Below are 19,749 nucleotides of genomic sequence, written 5' to 3' on the forward strand. Positions count from 1 at the left end.
CCTTTCTTCTCACCCTTTGCAAAAAACCTGACTTGATTCAGGACTCTGGGAAGAGGTTGAAGGTTCCACTTAATCGCTGGAGAATTTACATTAATGTGATATACTACTAAAGAACTCTTTGACATTAAAAGATTAAACTGTTATTTTTTTTTAATTACATGGAAAACATTTTAAGAGGGAAAGACCCTCCCAAGTTTCACTAGGGAAGGGACTTGTCTTCATTAAAGTATTACACGGACTGATACAAGTAAGGTATGTGATTTGTTTGCTTTCTGTGAGAGGTAAAGAATGGTGACTTTTCATAGGCTGTATTAGCACTATGAAGTAATTGAGTCCTATCCATTTTCAGTAGCTCAGTTCTGAGTGATATTCAGTGTTCAGTGTCTTGACAAGCCCACTCCAGTGAGCAACATAGCTTCAATTTAAAGCAGCATCTAAACTGTGCAGAAGATGCTCATGTTGCACCTGCCTAGCAGGGTAGAATAAGTACTCCAGTTACAACTTGGTGTTGCTCTCTGAAGCCTATTCCTCGAGAAGGGGTAAGTGAGATTGCCTATGGTATGGTAACTTTTATTGTGGGGAAAAAAATTAGTTTGAAATTGAGTTCTAATATTTATCCCATTTACAAATTTTCATTTTTAGAATTATTTTTCTAACAGGATTGTTACTTTCCCCCACTCTCTGTAGTCGTCATTGTTCACAGTTTGTTTATCAAATTTTTTTAAATCTACATGGTTCAACAGTTATTTGAAAATACTTATTATCGTTTAAAGATGGTAGTGTCATGTCTTTTGGTTTCTAATGACTTCACTTTACTATTGCTGTTAAAGGAAGGAAATCCCTTATGACTGTCTAACCTTTTCTACAGCCTGCAGTGACACACTTGATGTGTTCATGTGCATTCTTCTGCTAATACTGTCCATGTTTAATTAGACCTGCCACTTTACAAAACTGCACTTAAAGTACTTTTAATAGATGGCAAGTGTATAAAAAGCCCTTTGTCTTCCATCTTCTGCATCCTTTTTTTAATGTCCAGCCAGAATTTTTCCTAAAATCATGGGATTTTACCATATATTTAAATGCTGCTGCATTCTCCTTTTTACTCCCACCCTACTGTATTTTACAATGGTCTGGGAGAAATGGATCATAGTTCAGCAATTAAAATAACAGTTTTAGGGAGAGCTTCAACAAAACTGGTTGTTCATTTACATGGGAGTGGATCTGTGTAGTTGTTCCCCACAGCTCTGTTTAGCTTCTTATAATGGGATAGCTTATTCTGTGGCAAAAATACCACAGCAAAATACGTTTGCATGTAGACCAGCATTGAACTGTTTTCTGAAGTCGTATTTATCTAGATTTAGTTTTTGTATTCTAAATACGAAATGAGGTGATGTCTATTCAGAATGTTTCCAGTATTAACTTCAGCTTGTGAGGGTTCTATAGTCAGTTCCTAAACTAAGAATTACAGAACAGGAGCTAAATGGCTTTGAGTGTAATTTATAAAAAGTTAGTAAAAACTGTATCACAACTGTAGGATGTGCTCTCATTCATTATTAGAAATCTCAGATGCAGGGATTTTGTATTTTAGAATCATCCTATCTAATGCATAACCAATACTGAGGCTGAAACGCCCCTGAGCTGTGGAGTCAGCCTCTTATTCTTACTGTAGAAATCTTGCATTCCTGTCTGTGGTGGTAGAAATTCAGGTCTGTAGAGCTTTGCCTGTAGCCTTGTGATTAGGTCAGTCTGATGTGGAAACATTGGGTTTGGCTATTGGTAGGTAGAGCAGATCCTAGAACCTAGTGTGGGGTTTCTTGGGGTGCCTTGACCTCAGTATTGATAGTCAGTGTATGTATGGAATGACAGAAGTCCACCTGTTCTGGATGTAGTCTTCTCCTCGAATATATAGACAGATTTCCATGCGCTTAGGTGCTCCTTGTCTAACTTGTTTGCAGAATTTATTCCTGAACTGGACAATACAGTAAGGTCCCTCATGAATAATTTTCACATTTTTCTTTTGTACAGAAATTTGTCCAATTTGATCTCCGCAGAAGGAAATATTTAGAAGTTAAAAAAAAAAGATCCATTTTTTCAAATGGTGAAAAAGCACTTCTCTGAGGACACTTGAATAATAATTCTCAGGTTCTCTAGCTTGTTGTACAGTGAAATTAGGTGTTCATATGCTTGGGTGGGGGGGGTGGACCAGATGAACTCCAGAGGTCCCTTCCAACCTCAACCACTCTGTGATTCTGTATAGATTGCATCTCGGTTTTATCCATACTAGATCATCCTGTATGGCTTAGCATTCTGGTGGTCAGAAGATGTCTTGAGTAGTTGTTGAGCAACTTTGCATTCCTTTATCATACTGGTTCCAGTTCTCTTCTAATTATATTGAAGTTTTCTGTCTTAAGAGTTGCTGCAGATTTTTCTTCTAATATTTTACATGATACAGTAGCTCAAGGATTATGCTTGGTACTTGTTCCTAATAGTAATGTATATGGCAACCATCTTCAAAAAAATAGCAGGCTGGCTTTCTTAATCTCTCTCATATGGCTTTCAAGTATGCAAAATGCTATATTTGGTTTTAATACTTCAGTAACGTTTATGCCACTTGCTTTTCTAAGTATGGGTTTCTGTACTGTCTGAAAATGTTGCGTTTATATTATTTTTGGAGTATTGATTCATTATTATTCTGGCTATTCATCTATATTGGCATTTTGTTTGCAGTTTCTTCTTTTTAGAGAAAATGGCCGGTTTGCTAGTTGACTGTCTCATAATATCTCAAGGTTTTATGTATTGCTTCTTTTCTATGTTACAGCAGCACTTTTTGTGTTCCTTCATTCACCACTTCATTCAGTGCCTGAAAAAGACTTGTGAATAAGCCTCAGCTTTACTTCTAGAATTCTGTGTGTTTACTCAGCAGCCCACTTGTCATATACTGGGATGCTCGATCTGTGACCTGCAGATAATTCAACCAGTGCAGACCCGATTCTTTAAGAGAGCATGGGCCAGAGAAATTGTTGGTGCAGCAGCCTCCTCCTGGCTGATAACCCGTGATCACCACCAGTCCTAGCATTTATGTACACATTATGTTCATTTTGTTAATAGAGACATCATGCGTATGGCTTTTGTACAGAATGGTTGTGATGCACGTGTGCAGTAGGTCCATGATGAGGCCACAGCATGAAACATTTTAGTGGCCTGTCCCATCTGAAAACTCGGGGAATCAGTTCCAGGCATCCAGTTTTGCATTGGGAAATTCTGAGGAGAGCAATCATATAAACTGTATGGCTTTTCTGCAGAATCTGCTGTCGAGCACCAGTTCCATTGATTCTACAGATATAAAGAAACTGATGAATAGATGTAAAAATAACAACTGTTGGTCACTGTAAGTGGTCACTGTAGCAGTCACTGCTGTTCTAGTGGTACAAATTTGCTTCTGTCTATATCTCTGAAAAGAAACAGAAATATAAGATTGATGCATTTAAAGCATAAAACTTCTTAACCTTATCCCAAGCCAAGTTTTTAATTTATGTTAATTGATGAGTCTGTGTGACCCGAGATCCTCAGTGGGTAGATCTGTTTTCTCCTTGTGACTCTATTGGAAAGAATGCACTAGAATTTGTAATGGCTTAGTGCAAACCATGGTTGCTATTACTGGAGTCTGGGCTTCAGACTCAACACCATGATGTTTGATGCAAAATGACGCTTTTACTTAAACAGTGGAAGCAAATGACTCTGTTCTTAATGCTACCAGGGTAAGACTTGTAGTAATGTGGATTGTAAATAAAAATAGCAATATAACCAAATATCATGGTAAATGAGGCAATACTAACAAGGATCAAAGTGAGTAGCTGTATAAACCTGTGTAACTCGACAGCTGCTGGCCTAGTAGAAGTCTTAGATCAGCAGTGGCTTGTTTGCTTTCTTGGCAGAATCAACAATGAAAAGCAGCTCAGTGTGTATATCTTATAAGATTTCCCTGAGTTAGGTGGTAACTACTATTAATTTTCTGTTAATTATATCGGCAGGGGGAGGGGGAATCCTTTATTTCAAAATCAGTCCTAAGTACAACCATGAGTAAACACTCAGATTTGTTGGTGACTCTGGTACAGAAAATAAATGGTCTGCTACCACTTCACAGATCAATACTCTCTCAGTTCACATGCTACTAATAAATTACTTCTCCCACGTTAGGGGGCAGAGGTTTTCCTGCCATATAAAGCTGTTACTGTCCTTTATTTTGCCATTAGAAAAAAACCTCTAGTTCACAGTTTCTCTTTCTTTAGTTTTCTCTTTTTCTTAGTGTATTATTATTTGAAATACATAATACATAAATAAGAAATTTTTTCTTCTGAAATTGTTTAAAAGCGTGCTCAGAATTCATCGTAGATGATGACCTCAACATTATGAATGTCTATATATGTTGTATTTAAACACTGCTGAAGAGAAAGACTTGATGGGGGTGACTTATAGGAAGAATAAAAGTTGCCATGGAAGTTGGACTTGTACTACCATCCTTTAAGCAATTTCTTTCACTTCTAAACATTATGTGAAGGTCTGATAAATATTTGAAGAAAGAACAATACATCTGACCTCCAGTAAAAAAAATGCTATGCTGTTTTTGGTATTTGGAGGCATGCATTTCAGAGGTGTAAAAACTTGCAGGCAGTCTGGATTCTGAAGCTCTGTTCTTCCTGCTCTTTAATGGAGTTAGAGCTGTCTTCACTGGATGACCAATGGTGCACTGATATGGGTGTGAATGTTCAGGCAAGGTCCACCTGCTGAGAAATAATCTCGGTTTGAAACAATGGACTTTTGGAAGTTTTTTCATTGGTCTTGTGGACCGGTGAGGTTGTGCTGCTTCTTTACCTGTAATATTTATCTCCTAGTTGATGAAAGCACTGCCTTTAGATACTGTTTTGCTATCTTCATGCAGGGAGTTAGTCCAAACAAAATGCAAGATGATGTATTTTGCATATCATTACGGTGTGGTGGGGGTTAATCAGCAACATGTGCTTATATAGTATTTTTCTGTGAAACTTTTTCATTGACCAGTGAGAAGTCATGAATGATTTTGGGGGCTGGAAGGGTGGCGAGCAGGATCTGATGTTAGTTTCAGCAGTGAATACATGCTCTCTTGTATTGTGGTGAGGAAAGAACAAAGAACACGCGTTACAGTTGAGACTAGCCCCACAAAACACACGGTATGTTTGGAAGATCCTGGTCCACATCACTGTACTGCCTTGTCTGAAGCAGAAGCTCAAGCTCTCGTCTAGCACAATGGTTTTCATGGTGTGTTCTTTCATTCAGCTGTTATCGCAGACTCATGAAAGCCAATGCTGAGAAGTGTGTTGTTACAATGCTAGAGGTCTACATATGCAGTAGAGACCTCTCAGGGATCCACAGATTTAAAAAGCTGAAAATCGCCTGGTTTTTTTCCATATCCCAACTTAGGCCTTAACTAGAATATTGAATGGCCTCATAGATGCTCTGGATGTTCTTTTTAATTTATGAGAGGTTGTGTGCTTATTCCGGTGAGGAATGGGAAGAACTGCAAAATTTACACAGAGGCTTAGAAACCATTAACCATCCAACACTGACTCAGTATGCAAAATTATTCTCAGAGAAGTGTTGTGTTATTAGTACAAAGAAAATTGTTAGTGGCAAATTCAGCTGTTACATAAGTGTAATCCTGTGTATGTCATGTAACCACATCTGTTCTGTATTGGTTTTGTCTATGAATCAAATGTGAGAACTGCTCTAAGCTGGTATCTTTTGTTTGAAATACACCTGAACTTGTTTCATAAATTTATCCCGTCTGTAGAACCTGAAAATAACCTGAAAAAATGCAAACTTGGGGACTAATTAAAAGAAGAAAAAAATGTAGCCATTAGAAAACAAATGTTTATCTTTTCTTTTTAGGTCAGAAGACTTGTCTCCACTTACATGGTATCTTTCCTTACCTCTATGTACCATATGATGGTTTTGGACAGCATCCAGAATACTATCTTCGTCAAGTGGCGTTCAGCATTGACAGAGCACTTAATGTTGCTTTAGGCAATCCGTCTTCTACTATTCAACATGTTTTCAAAGTGTCATTAGTATCTGGAATGTAAGTATGACCTGTTAGCATTTTTGCTTATTTGTTTTTAAATATTTTTGCAGTTGTACTACATAGAAGCACTTACTATGGACTTGGGTAACTGCAGTGCTTTTCCTTTTTCTTTTCCCCCATGTGTGTCTTCATACAGGCCTGTACAACTACTAAATAACTCTTCTCACTTGCTTTGACTTTAACATAATCAACAGGTTTTCCCCCAAATGCTTGACACAACCATTTTTTCCTAAACTTGGATCCCAGTATCTATCATTTATCCAAATCTGTTCCTTTTAGCTTTTTCTGTCTCTGCTATTACAGCAGTACTTTCCAGCCAGCATTTTCTACATGTCTGGGTTATTCTAGGTTCCCTGTGACCAGGCATGTCTTGCAGGACCCTGACTCTAGGCCTCCTTTTCTTTGTTTGTCTAAGATGGCCCCTTTAGGAAGCGTATCACAGAGACTGTCAGGTCATGTTTATCCATCTGATTCTCCCAGCAGCACAGGCCATGAAGTGGAGGCTCTTAAACATTAATTTACTTCTGACAAGCTGACTGTTCTGTTTTATTTGGTGTAGCTTTCTACTGCTGCTGGAACTATATGCTATTATTGCACATTAACATTTTAAGGACTTTCTTAATCAATTTTTATTTAACTTGCATAACCAAGGACTGAAAAATAATGTCAGATCATACTGAATAATAGGAAGCTGTCCTGGAGGAACACACTCTACACATGCATTGAATTTTTCATCTTCAAAACAATGTAAATGCTAATTTCAGTACTGTGCAGCACTATCTTTTACTTATCTTTTTTTCATGCACTTTTGCAATATGTTCTTTCTGACTGTTAAGTTTAGGAAGATAATCTTTCTGTTCCCAGCCAGTTTTAGTGGTATCTTCCAGATGCTGCTAGTAAAGTGGCTGCAATAACTTCTTTTCATTTTTAATCAGAACTTTCTGATGTGTTTTTGTAGTAACAAAGAAGGTAACACACCAAATCTATTTTTGTTCCTTCTGTGAGAGCTATGTGAATTGTAGTATAGCTCTTCATCTCAACAGTGAAAGCTGCGCAGAGTAGACTGTTCGAAGACAGTCTTTCATCAAATCAGTGAGAAAACAACAGATGGAGAGTAGGAGAACCTGCCTCTTTTTCACCTTTCTTGCCTTAGAGCTTCAAAACGGTCATTACTGAAAGTCAGATGCTCATTGCCTCAAAGAAGTATAGAAAAGTGTTTCATGTATTTTGTTTGCTTGCGTAAGAGGCTAATGGGAGGCACCTAACAGAAACTGTAATACATCTTCATCTTTACCTGGGAGATAGACATGCTTATGTAGTCACACAAATTTGTTTTCTTCTGTTCTGACCTGAGTCAGATTCTGCTTATAGATACTATAGTGTCTCTGTGGTGAGAAACCTGTATTTTTCTTTAAATCTTGGAGATTGTCATCTCTTCTCTTCTGCATTAGCAGGAAGATTGTTATGTAATACAAGATTTTTGTTGTATTAACTTCCAAACATAGTGGAGAGCCAGGAATACAAAAGAGGCAAAATATGCTGTTCTTGTGCATTGTGAAGTTAAAGTAGGTGTTCATAGCTAACCTTGGAAGTGTTGTAAATCTTGCTTTCCCTGCTGCCTTGTCAATGTGAGTATGGATCACTTGCCATGCAAGTGCTGAGGTTTTTTTTAAAGTAGCTTTTAATTTGCATGCGTACAGCACATTGAGTCATTATAACTCAATGTTTATAACCCGTCACTAGGTTTATACTATCTCTATGAGAAAGAGATTGATTCATTATACAAGATCTGATCTCCTCCTTTTCAGCTTAACAGCTTTAAGTTTGTTGTTTCAACTTAGCTCAGTTTTAACATCATAACTTTTTTTTTTTAAACAGTTCAGTCTAGCTTTTGGTGATATTAAATGTGTACACATTTAACCATATTAAGGATAGCAGTATTAATGCTGTAGTTGTGCAGTCCTGCTGAGTTTGCATTTAATTTAGGACTGAAATCACTCTTACTTCTGAACTTCATTTTGACTTAGCTGGTAAGCATCCCAGTTGCATTTTTTTAATAATATTTTTGATGAAGAGATTTTATTTTATTTTGTAGAGGTAACATTTACATGTATGCTATCGTGAATTTCTGTTGACTTTGGTTGTGATTACCACAAACTGTAGACTTCTTGCATTCACCTGATGTGTTGAATTATGGCCTCTTCCCTTAACATGCTGTTCTACAAGCGTGTTAGATTAGATTAGAATTCTAGATGCTGAAAAGTCAGTAATTCACTCAAGTAATACCAGAATTAATGCTGCCTGTTCAACCTCAGTTTAGTCTTGACATATTCATTATGCTATGTATTCTTTAATTGCATTCTCAAATCCTATTTTCTTCAGGATTCATGCCTCATTTAGTGCATGAGATGATTAGTAATCACCGAAAAGGGGCAGCTGTTCACTCTTTTAAGTGGTTCTCATTGTTCAGTTATTTGTATTACACAGCCAGTATTTACTCATTTACACCTGATCTGCAGAATTGATGTCCTTGAGGACTTTGTTACAGCATTTATCAAAAAGGCTGAACACTGTTTTTGAAGCAGTCCAGCACTAGTAAATTTATTAAAAGTACTATTGTGATGGTATGCCATGAGGGGAAAGTGAGAAACAATGTTAAGCCAGAAGTGTCTTCTAATTTTCTCTTTTTTTTAGATACTTTGACATGCATAGGGCCTATTCTTTTTATCTTTATATAGTAACTTAGTGGTCCCCTTTGGCCTGACACATGGGAATTTTCATTCTCCTGGATATGCAGTTTATCTTCTAATTTTTCTCCCCTGCATTTTAATACTCGTTATAGTAAAATGTGGTTGAATAAATGCCACAGCATAACTGGCTAGCTTCTTGCTTTTACTTCTTCCTCTCCAGGCCTTTTTATGGTTACCATGAAAAGGAGAGACAGTTTATGAAGATTTATCTTTACAATCCTGCAATGGTAAAAAGGTAAGGATGTGGTGATACAAAGTTGTGGCTTATTTCCTTATAACTTGAATTAAAAAGTAAATTTTGAAGCAGGATTCACCTACATCTTAGCCAAATAAAAGCAACAAAACTATTGTCCAAACTTTTCAAAACACATAAGAAAATTGCTAATTTTAAGCACACCAATAATCCTCTTAAAGTAGTAGCACATTAGGAAAGCAAGACCAAAGTATACTTGTGTTTAGTTGTCTTGTATAAACTGTAATTCTTGAACACTTGAATAAATTTGCATCAGGTTACTTTTCTTGTAACTCTGAAGGAAAACAATGTACTTGTTCGTATGTTATGAAGTAGATTTTGGTAGTTTTTAAGTTTTTAAATTCCAGCCCCAATTATTAAATTTAAAATATACTTGGAAAACTGGATAGTTTTTGTTATTAGACAGTTTCTCTGTTTCTCAATAGAGTAATGTTCTGTTAGATGAAAGCACGGTTGATCTCAGTCTTACTGTCACAATAGTTGCAGTAAGCTCAGGAATAAGTAAGGAGGAATTATTTCTCAAGCATAAACTGAAAATCCCTTGAGTGTGTAGTATTACCTATTGTAACTGGTTTTTTAAAGATCTAATATGTGATCATAAGATAGGATTGTCTGGTTTTTGTTGTAGGCTAGTAAAATTTTGCATGATTTTAAATTCATGTCTTTAATCTATATGCATATATGACGTTACAGTTGTTTCGAACTTTGGAGCTTCTCATGTTTGAATTACTCCTATCGGAATAAGGAAGGACTGACACTTCACTTAAATGATTTCTTTAATTTTTCTGTATAAAATGTTATTTTTTGAACCTAATTTGTTGCATTTAGAAATGCTTACTGCTTTTCTTTGATTTAGATATATACTGTTACTTTGAGATAAATTTATTGCACCAATTTATAATTATCCAAATACCTCCAGTTATTTTTTTAGTATGTAGATGTTTAAAAGAACAGATTTATCATACTTCTAGGAAGTTGTTAAAATACTGCTTCTGTGTATACAGTATGTAACTTTAAAACCGTACAGGATATCTTCATATATGTGTCAAGGAGAACTAGAGAGACTTTCAAAGTTATTACTGATGTGTAGGCATACAGCTGCCACAGTTTTTCTGTACAAGGATTTCCATGGACTGTAGTGGCTTTGGATCATGCAGGAATAGTACATGGTATGCTGTTTTTTCAGAGATTTTTTTTTTTTTTTTAAGCTGGAGGATTCACAGCTCCTTTGTAATTAACACCCGAATATTGAATCATTATTAGCAGAGATCATTTTTGTGGGTCTGTTATTGTGAAAACAAAATTCTGAAGTTAAAAATAAAACTAAGGCAAAATTTAAGAAGTTTAAGTATTTTGTATTTCAATAAAATCAAATATAGGTATTGTTGTACTGGAATGATTTTTTGGTTTCTGTCCTAATTTGTCTTTAATTTTAGAGTATGTGAGCTTCTGCAAGGTGGAGCCATAATGAACAAATCTTACCAGCCTCATGAAGCCCATATTCCCTACCTCCTTCAACTCTTTATAGACTACAACTTATATGGAATGAATTTAATAAACCTGGCTGCTGTCAAATTCAGAAAGGCAAGGAGAAAAAGTAAGGTGTTTATTTCTTAAGACCAAATAATTGTTTTGAAGGCTAAAAGCTACTGTTTTGAACAAAATGTCACTAGCTGTCAGACTTTTGCTGTAGTTCATGGCTGAATGGGTATCACGTGTTGTTTCCCTATAGCTTGCTTTCTGTGTCAAAACAAAGTCTGTGTGTAGCTTTCTATTTTTCCTTTTTGTGCCTGTGTATTGGGACTGAGGAGGAGTCTGCTTGCTGAAATGAGATGCTACATATCAAGAAACGTGTGTTCTGTCAGCAGTACAGCAGTGACCATTTTCACAAGATGGCTACACGTCTTTTCAAGTTAGAAGATTAAAAATAGTTGATATTTAGTTGAAGAATTTAGGTGAAAGATAGCATACTAATACTTTTATTTTAATTTTTTTATATGTTTTTGATCCCTATATCAATTATAATTAATTTTTTTGCTGCAGTAGTGTCTTTACAAAATTATGGCTAATGATTATGCTCTGCTGACAAATAATGTTTTTATTAAAATGCTCGTGTTTGTACTAAGGTCATTTGCTCTGAGGTGAAATTTGAAATATAAATATCTGAGCAGAGGAGGTATTTTAAATTTTCATTTTAAAAAAATTAGTTTGGCATTTTGAATGTACACACTTAAATAAAAATGAAGTTAGGCAAGAACATCCATAATGTTATCTAAATGCTTCAGTATAAAGGGAAGATAACAGTACGAAAACCATAATGTCTTTGGTACTTAACATTTCGAAAAATAAGTATTGTTTACTTAAATCATAATTGTTCCTACAGCTAACACAAGAGTTGAAAAGAATAGTAAAGTATCTTTCTGTAAAAACAGCAAGTAAGAATCATGCTGACTTTAATTTTGTCCCATTATTTTTATGCATGTATATTCAGACAGTAGATTAGTGCATGAGGTTTCATAACTGATTCTCATATAAAGAAAAATATTCTTTTCATACTCAACAATAGGCCACACTTTTTGTTGCAGTCAAAACTGTAGGAAGACAAAAGCTTAGCCACAGACAGAGGACCTTCAGTCCTGAGGAAGTATAGTCAGGTAGCTTTAGTCTTCCAAACATCCAAAGCGGCCTTCTGGAGACATGCAATGTGATTGTATCGAATAGTTGCTCCCATTCTTTTTCCATAGCTCTTTTCCCTCTCTCTTTCAGATGATAGATGAAAGACATAAGCTATTTATATTCTCCTTCATCATTTATTTAAGGATGGAGAGACCTAGGTCTTGAATGGGAGGAAGAGAGTGAAAGAGGAGCATGGGCTGAGACCAGTGGACTCTATTCTGGTAGGGGAGAATCCAATAGGATAAAAGCAAGAAAATGACAGACTACCTTGTCCTGGCTTGATCAGATAATGGCAGCAGTGCTCCCAGCAAGATTCATACCGTTTTGCTTGGCTCCACATCACACGTATAAGTAGCCTGCCTCAGTCTGTTGCAGTCCCCAGGTGCAGGATCACTATCTACTACTCCTAGCATAGCAGCTGGGCAACAAATGTTTTGTCCCTGGCACAACCTTGTAGAAGCAGTGCTGTCAAGAGGCCAGTCCTTGCACAGCAGCCCTGAGAAGCGCCATCCTTTCTAAGCTCAGACCTGTTGGAGTGGTGTAGAAGGTACAGCATCTGCTTGTGACTGACACGCTTACCTACCTGTTCCACAGCTTCTTGTCTTGGGGGTTTGCATTCATTTTAGTCAAGTGTAGTTTGTGCCGTGCAGGCCAGGCTGAACATTGTTTCTTAGATGGTAGTAAAAGCCTTTGCCTAAAGATGTGCAGCAAACACTTATTTTTCTTCCCTTGCAGATGACGATATAAAAATCGGTCTGGCAAGGAATAGAAAATTCAATAATAGATCTGTTCCTAAATATAAGTAAGCAGCCTCAGGAGCCTGTTTCCAGTGGTATTTTTCTCACTGAGATAAGTAGACTGTTTTGAAGGCTGAGAGAGATTAGCAGGCAAATTTGTAGTAGCAAGAATATTCTGCCTTCATCAGCCTGTATCCAGAAGATGCAGGAGTTTGGTTTTTTGGGTTCTTCTCTTTATGGATGGTGAGGAAGAAGACTGCAAATTCATGTGTGCACCACATGCCACTAAAACTATTACAAAACATTTATTTTCAGTAGTCGAATCTTCTTCTGTAATATGAGTCTGAAAGACCTTGATGTGTCTCTACTTCTGTCTTTAAAGATCTTCATGTCAAGAAAAGGGGAATATTGAGTGTCCTTAAATCTCTATCCCTATAAGTAACTTTTCCTGTATCTGTATCTTTCCTGTATCTGTATCTTTCCTGTATCTGTATCTTTCCTGTATCTGTATCTTTCCTGTATCTGTATCTTTCCTGTATCTGTATCTTTCCTGTATCTGTATCTTTCCTGTATCTGTATCTTTCCTGTATCTGTATCTTTCCTGTATCTGTATCTTTCCTGTATCTGTATCTTTCCTGTATCTGTATCTTTCCTGTATCTGTATCTTTCCTGTATCTGTATCTTTCCTGTATCTGTATCTTTCCTGTATCTGTATCTTCAGAATTTGAGCCTCGATTTTTAGAAGTATTTGAAAGTAGCGTTCATAGGGAATAAGAAAGGGAGTAATGCACTGAAACTGCTCTAGTGTGGTATTTGAAATGCATATGATTTTTAGAAATAATAGTATATGTTTTACCAGTTGGCCTATAAACTTGCATAGCTACTGTGATGTATTTTCCTTTAAAATATACAGATGTTCAGTCCCATTTCATCAACTCAGAACAGAAAAATGCAGATGAAAAATAACAAGAGATGTGTCCATGCATAGTCAGCTTGCATTTTAATACAGAGAATTAGCTGATATGCCACACAGTAAAAACATGGCTGTATGTCTTCCTGGACCAGCTCTGCCCAGGGGCAAGTTGTCACTTTTGAACACCACAGACACTAAGCTACACTAGGTTTGAGCTGGGTCTGTGCAAACAGGATCAGATATTTTGTGTTGTCTTTCTGGAATCACCTGCTTAGGCATCGCGGTGGATAGACCATCTTAGTGCAGGTGTGGCTGAATGTGAGCTAGCCCCTGCTTTTCACCACACTTGAGTGCCACGTTTCCTGTGTGAGTTTAGTGTCTGTGTGCCATGTCAGTGTGTTCAGGAGTCTGATGTAGGGGCAAGGTTTGCAGGAACTAGTCTGAGTGCAGTAAGATTGTTCTGGAACATTTTTAATTAAGCCTGCTGGATTTCAGTTGCTTCTGTTTGTAGCTTCTCAGGCACTTTGGCATGGTGTTTCCCAATTGATTCTGTAGTAACTAAATTATTCAGAGCTTTTTGCTACGTGAGATACCCCTATCCCTGCTATTCCAAGTAGTGGAATTCACATTGGCAAGACTCTGTTATGAGATCTACTTTAAAATTATAGAATAAAAATACATGCTCTAATAAATATTTATTTATTGAAGGCCTCTGACAATTGAATTGTTCAATTAGTGTACCTTTAACAAATGCAAAGTGTTTGCTATTGCTGAAAGTCAGATTTAATACAAAGAAACCTGCTAGTATGTGACACCAACATAGCTGAGAAAATTCAAGATTCAAGCTGGTCTTTCACAGAAGTGAGAGACTGAGTAATTTTCAAGGTCTTCTCCCATTCCGCCTCCCCCCGCAACTTCATTCCTGGGCTTTTTTCTTTCTTGTACCACACCCTGTGTATATTGTCACTCCTTCCTCTGAAGAGTGAAGGTTCAGGAGGAGACCACAAGGGAGGCAGTAAATCTTCAGAGGGGACTTCTCTAGCATTACTTTGGAGCACACATCCTTACGCTGAGACCTCTGAGCAAACTTACACGGTGTTTTCTTTATTTGTAGGTCAGACAACATCTGCTTTCATTGCAGGTTTCTACTTACTGCTACTGCCACTGCATCTGGAATATATTGTATATTCTCTTTCAGTTATAAGAAAGAGGAAAAGTGTGAAGTAGAATTTAGTGTTTTCTTTGGCTTGTCATTTCCACTGGGATCTGACCTGAGGACCCAGACACTTGAGAATTCTGAAGTTTATATCAGACTCTGTATGATTTACTTTGAAACTTGCACAAATAGGAAAAGATTGAATTTAGGTTATGATCTGACTAGAACACAGCAAGTGTAATTCTAATAATGTCTGTGTTGAAAATACATTTTTTCTTTTTATATGTATCTACATGTTAGAAAGAAAGTCAAATCATTTAAATGATAGCATAGTTACTTTTTGAAGATGATAGGCAGTGCTATTTATTCTTTAGGAGCATTTGGACTGGGTAGTATTAAATAATGAATGCAGTTATATAATGATATGTGTAAAAAATATTGTTGCATAAATGAATTCATTTCTCATTCTATTTTTTTTCTAGGTGATACATCAGGTGTAAGTAAATGTCATAGAATTCATTTGCCAGAAAATTCAAACAGTGCATCTTTCATTGAGTGGGAAGAAGATGAAATACCAAGGTCAGCATGCCAAAATTTTTTTATGTATGCTGTATTTTCTTATGTACATCAACTTGTATATACTACAGGGTTCCAGTCTCTCATTTAAAGGACCCTTATATGTTTTCTATGTTAAAAAAAAAAAAAAGTGCTAACGTACACAGACTATCGTTATTTAGTTTCCTTGTATAATTCTGGTCATCTGACACTTTCTGGTATACGGTTGTAAAAATCTAACTGGGAGATAACAGTAGGAATATATATGGCAAATTCAACTTCCTGTTTTTTGGAAGATATATGTTTCTAGCTAATGACTTCTGATAAAAAGCTAAGCAAGTTTGATAGTTATAGAGAATACTTACACATCAGTTCACAGATCCTGTTTTTGTAATCACCCTTAACTAACATGAGTAGTGTGCTGTCAGAGTATTCCAATTTGTCCATTTCAAAGAGTAGCTACATAAGAATCTCAGCTTAGCATTTTCATGTCTGTCTCCCATGCTATTCCTTTTTTCTAGACATTTCCTAGTCTACAGCTTGTAATTGTAATAGCTTTACTTCTATAAGAAAAGGAACACATCTAGGGTGTCAGTCTTTTTGGGGTCGGGATGGGGAGAGAAACAGACAGTATCTGGTGCTACCTCGATTTTTATAGTTTACCCGTAGCAAGTTCATTCTTTAAGCTACTTTCTAATGCTTGACAAATCCTGTAAATGCTCTGTCATCTAGTAGTCTTCTGAGTCTTTGGGTAATTCCTGTCATTCTTCTCTGAATAGCTTATCAGGTTCAATATGCCACACTGCTTAGTTAGCGTTATGTACCGGGAGCTTTTGCTTCCCCAGTCGAAAGTAAGTGCCTTAAACCATACTTCAGATTTTTCTAGTGTGCAAAAACTTGAGCTTGTGCAAGGTAGCATCTGTTTTTCCGATTCTACTACTACTACTTTAAGGAGGTTTGAAACAACATTCATTTGATGGTTGTCTTGTGATTTTACTTGGGGTCAATTCATATCCAGTTGTTCTTGGGCTATTTCTTCTCCTTTTTGGCTGCATACTTCATTCGTAGTCCATTTCAAACTCTATTTGCCTCATTTATGTAAGCCAAGTTACTTAACCTCTTGGGGGATGGATCGTAAGTTAGACCAGGATTATCTGATGCTGCTTTACACAGATCTGGGGAAGGCAGATAAAAAGAAAGCGAAGTAACACTTCCTGGCTGTCAAACCCAGAGAGGGATGAGCACAGCATAGCAGGAGCCAAGGGTGTCTTCTCTGCAGGCATTCATCTTCATGGCTGTATCCACAAGCCTTCTTTCCTCCTCCTTCCACCCTTCTGTGTGTACAGCCAGGGGTGCAGCACCTCACTTGTGCCAGTCCTTCTCCAACTCTCTCACACGTTCCAGCAGTGTAATGTTAGCAGTAATGGGGCATTTACCAAGCCTGTCCATTTCCCTAGCATTCATCCTCTGTACTTTTGCCAGTAGGAACTTCTTTCTTGAACATAAAGCCTGAATACTACATAGTATACCAAACAAATTCTCTCTAGCGCCATATGCAATGATACGGGTAGTTCTCTCCCTGATATGCTTTACAGTCTCATTCACCATGCCACTTTGGCTTATAAACATTTTAGGATTTATTAGTACAAGATGTTTCTCCTCTTCCTTTTATTCCAAGTGATAATCTTCCATTTGGATTCCCTTGTAAGTTCATACAGGGTCTTGCATCCCATTTTTAAATTTCATCCCGTTTCTATTATTCTACTTCTAAGTTATACTGCTTTCGTTTTATGATACTATGATCTGGTTATGTATGCAGTATGTCTACCAGCTTGCCTTATCAGCATATTTCATTAGTACACTCCTGCATTTCCTGCCAACAATATTAATGAGATGTGAAGTAAACTCAGTCCCAGAAACTGGTCTATATTCAGTTCTACGAATTTTGTATCAACCCTCAGTCTTTTTTATATAACCAATAGGATTTTCACCTTTAGCCAGCTCTTAAAATGCTTTAATAATTTAGGAACTAATTTACATCTCCTACAACTGAAATTGTTTCCCATTTGATACTGTGTCAAACATTCCTTTGTCTAGAAAATGAATTATTTTATTAAAGGTGTTCTAGCATGGCTGTCTTCCACATGCTCTTGGATGTACATGCCACTGCAAAGTAACAAACCTAAACTCTTTTCCATTCCTGATTTTACTCTGTTCTGTATCTACACAAAATTAATTGCCTGTTGTAATTTCTCCTGGATTATTTATGGGAGGCATCATCTTAAAACAGTGTTCTTGTAATCAAACCCATACTGCAGTTTGTCTCACTTTCAGATCACCTTCCTACTTTATTTCCTTTAAAATTCTGAAAATTTGCATCTAGGGTCATTTAATGGACCTGTAATTGTCATGATCAACCTTGCTGAGGGTAAATCTGACCCAGATAGTATATGAGAGATCTATCCAAGGAAACCCTTGTAACTATTCCCTGAAATGATTGAGACTCAGATTTTTTTCCTTGCTGTTTTTATTCTTGCTGACTATAGCATGACTTGATATCTGTAAAGCTGCCCTTCTTCCTTTATTTTTGTCTTTCCTTAACATTTGGTTTCTGTGTATAGCTATATCAACAGCTATATTGATTTCTAGTTTCATGTGCAATACCCACACAGTCCCCTCACTTCGTTATCCAGTCTTCTTGAGTTCAAGTTCAGAAGTTTACCTGTTTTGTGAACTGTTTAGCAAAAAATTTTTAGTTACTATATTTCACCATCTGACTTCTATTTCCAGCAGCCTTTGGAGTTTCTCCTCTATGTCAGTACTGAACTTCTAAGTCTTTGTTTGTCCTTTATATCAGATATGAAGATCTTGTAAATCTTTCCCTACCTTTCACCTGTACACTTGTTAGTTGTTCTTTCAAGAAAAAGCAAAAGAGGAAAAGACAGTCAAATGTTGTTTGAGACTGCAAAATTTCTAGGGCTGCCTTGTATGCTTAGTGATTGGGATGTCTTTTTAGACTCATTATCCTTGGTTTTGTGTACATTGAGAATAAATTTTGGAGATAGTCCAACGTGTATCTGCCAAGTCCTTGCTGCAAGTGGCAGTTGACAAGTTCTCTGGTTTAACCAAGCAGTGCCAGTGATTTGCCATTTCTTGACTTTGGAGTAGAATATATCAAGTGGTTGAAATCCAATGCTGGATGCCTGGTAGGTAATATGCAAAATGTTACGTACTAACTTTTGAATAATATTAGCAGCATTTCGCATGAGTAAATGCCAGTGGTGGTTCCTTATTTCAAAAAACATTTGAGAACTATGCCAACGTTTTTTGGTGACTGAACTCACTCTTCAGTACTAGATAACACCTTGCTACTCTGCCATTTCTCCAGAACAGTATTTAACCCATCCATGTCCTGCCTTGCTCCTGGCAAATCTCTGAATTACTAACTTGCAATTATAATTAGTGTACTGTGTTAAGCCAATGACAGTTCTTTTAATCTAATTCTGGAGCAATTCTGTTATGAAGGAGACAAATGTCCAAAGCCACTAGTGCCCAGGAATCCCTGATATTGTAAGGCTTTTAGGTACGATACTTGCCAGTGTTATCAGACTGGAACCTACAAAGCCCACCTTAAAATAGGCAGTAGTCACCTGAGCCTGGAAGTGCAATCCAACAGCTTTGACAAGAGGAGTTCTTCACATGAGACACATTTATGTTATCCCTCAGGCAGCTGATAATAAATGATGAAACACTTCTATGAGTTCCATTGAGAAAACTTTCTGGTAAACATCAGGCTTAGAGTAATCTGCTGGTCAAGTCTATGATTTGGACATGATGTGTTAAAAGCAGAATGATTGGTAGAATGCTTTTGAGAAACACTTCCTTTTTTGAATCCTAGATTTGCTGTTGAACGCTAGTGTATATGGAAATAGAGAGATTGGACAAATAGCACTATTGCACAGTCTAGCAGTTACGTAATGTACAGGTTTTTGCTAGGTTTGTGGCTGTCATAATTGCTTTTTCTGCTTGTCAAGATGTACATGTTTTTGTTTAGCTATTTGATTCTTAATAAAATGTGTGCATTATTCAAGTCGCTGGAACATCCTGCAACAAAGACATGTTTTCTTCCATGAACAGAATATGGAAAACGATTATGTCAAAGTTTAGAGTCCTTATCAATGTAGTTGAGTGCCACCTTTCAGATTCTCTGTGGGCTTAATTTTTTATCTCCTACCCTCAGTTTAACATTATAAATACCTGAGATGTGGTCATCACAGAACTTGTTTCTGTAGGCTGTTATTAGTGTTTTTGAATTAAGATACTGACCTTGATGTCCATTCTTCAAGGTTTTTGAGGCTTTTGATCTAGCTAACTGTATGTAGTGGGCACTTTTTTAATTGTGTCTCCACTATTGCTTTAATTCATTGCCTCAGCGTCTGAGGAATCAAACCTTAGTACTTTCTCTGAGCACAGGTTTCATCCTACATTATCACTATTGCTGCTGCTGTTGTTGTTATGATGATGATGCCAGTAGATAGTAACAACAAACTTTTACTTTCTTCAGAAATAAGGACTGTTCTTTCTGTCTGTT

At 36.8% G+C, this 19,749-nt stretch overlaps 1 protein-coding gene across 1 annotated transcript in view; it reads left to right on the plus strand.

Annotated features, from left to right (window-relative positions):
* REV3L (REV3 like, DNA directed polymerase zeta catalytic subunit) overlaps positions 1–19,749 on the plus strand; it is a 127,042-nt gene that overhangs the window by 42,870 nt on the left and 64,423 nt on the right. Inside the window, exons 2-5 of the mRNA XM_075046782.1 lie at positions 5,926–6,115; positions 9,029–9,103; positions 10,558–10,718; positions 15,086–15,182. Coding sequence (XP_074902883.1) covers positions 5,926–6,115; positions 9,029–9,103; positions 10,558–10,718; positions 15,086–15,182 — 523 coding nt within the window. The remainder of the gene's footprint in view (positions 1–5,925; positions 6,116–9,028; positions 9,104–10,557; positions 10,719–15,085; positions 15,183–19,749) is intronic.

Source organism: Buteo buteo, chromosome 15 (genome assembly GCF_964188355.1).
Source record: "Buteo buteo chromosome 15, bButBut1.hap1.1, whole genome shotgun sequence".
NCBI lineage: Eukaryota > Metazoa > Chordata > Aves > Accipitriformes > Accipitridae > Buteo > Buteo buteo.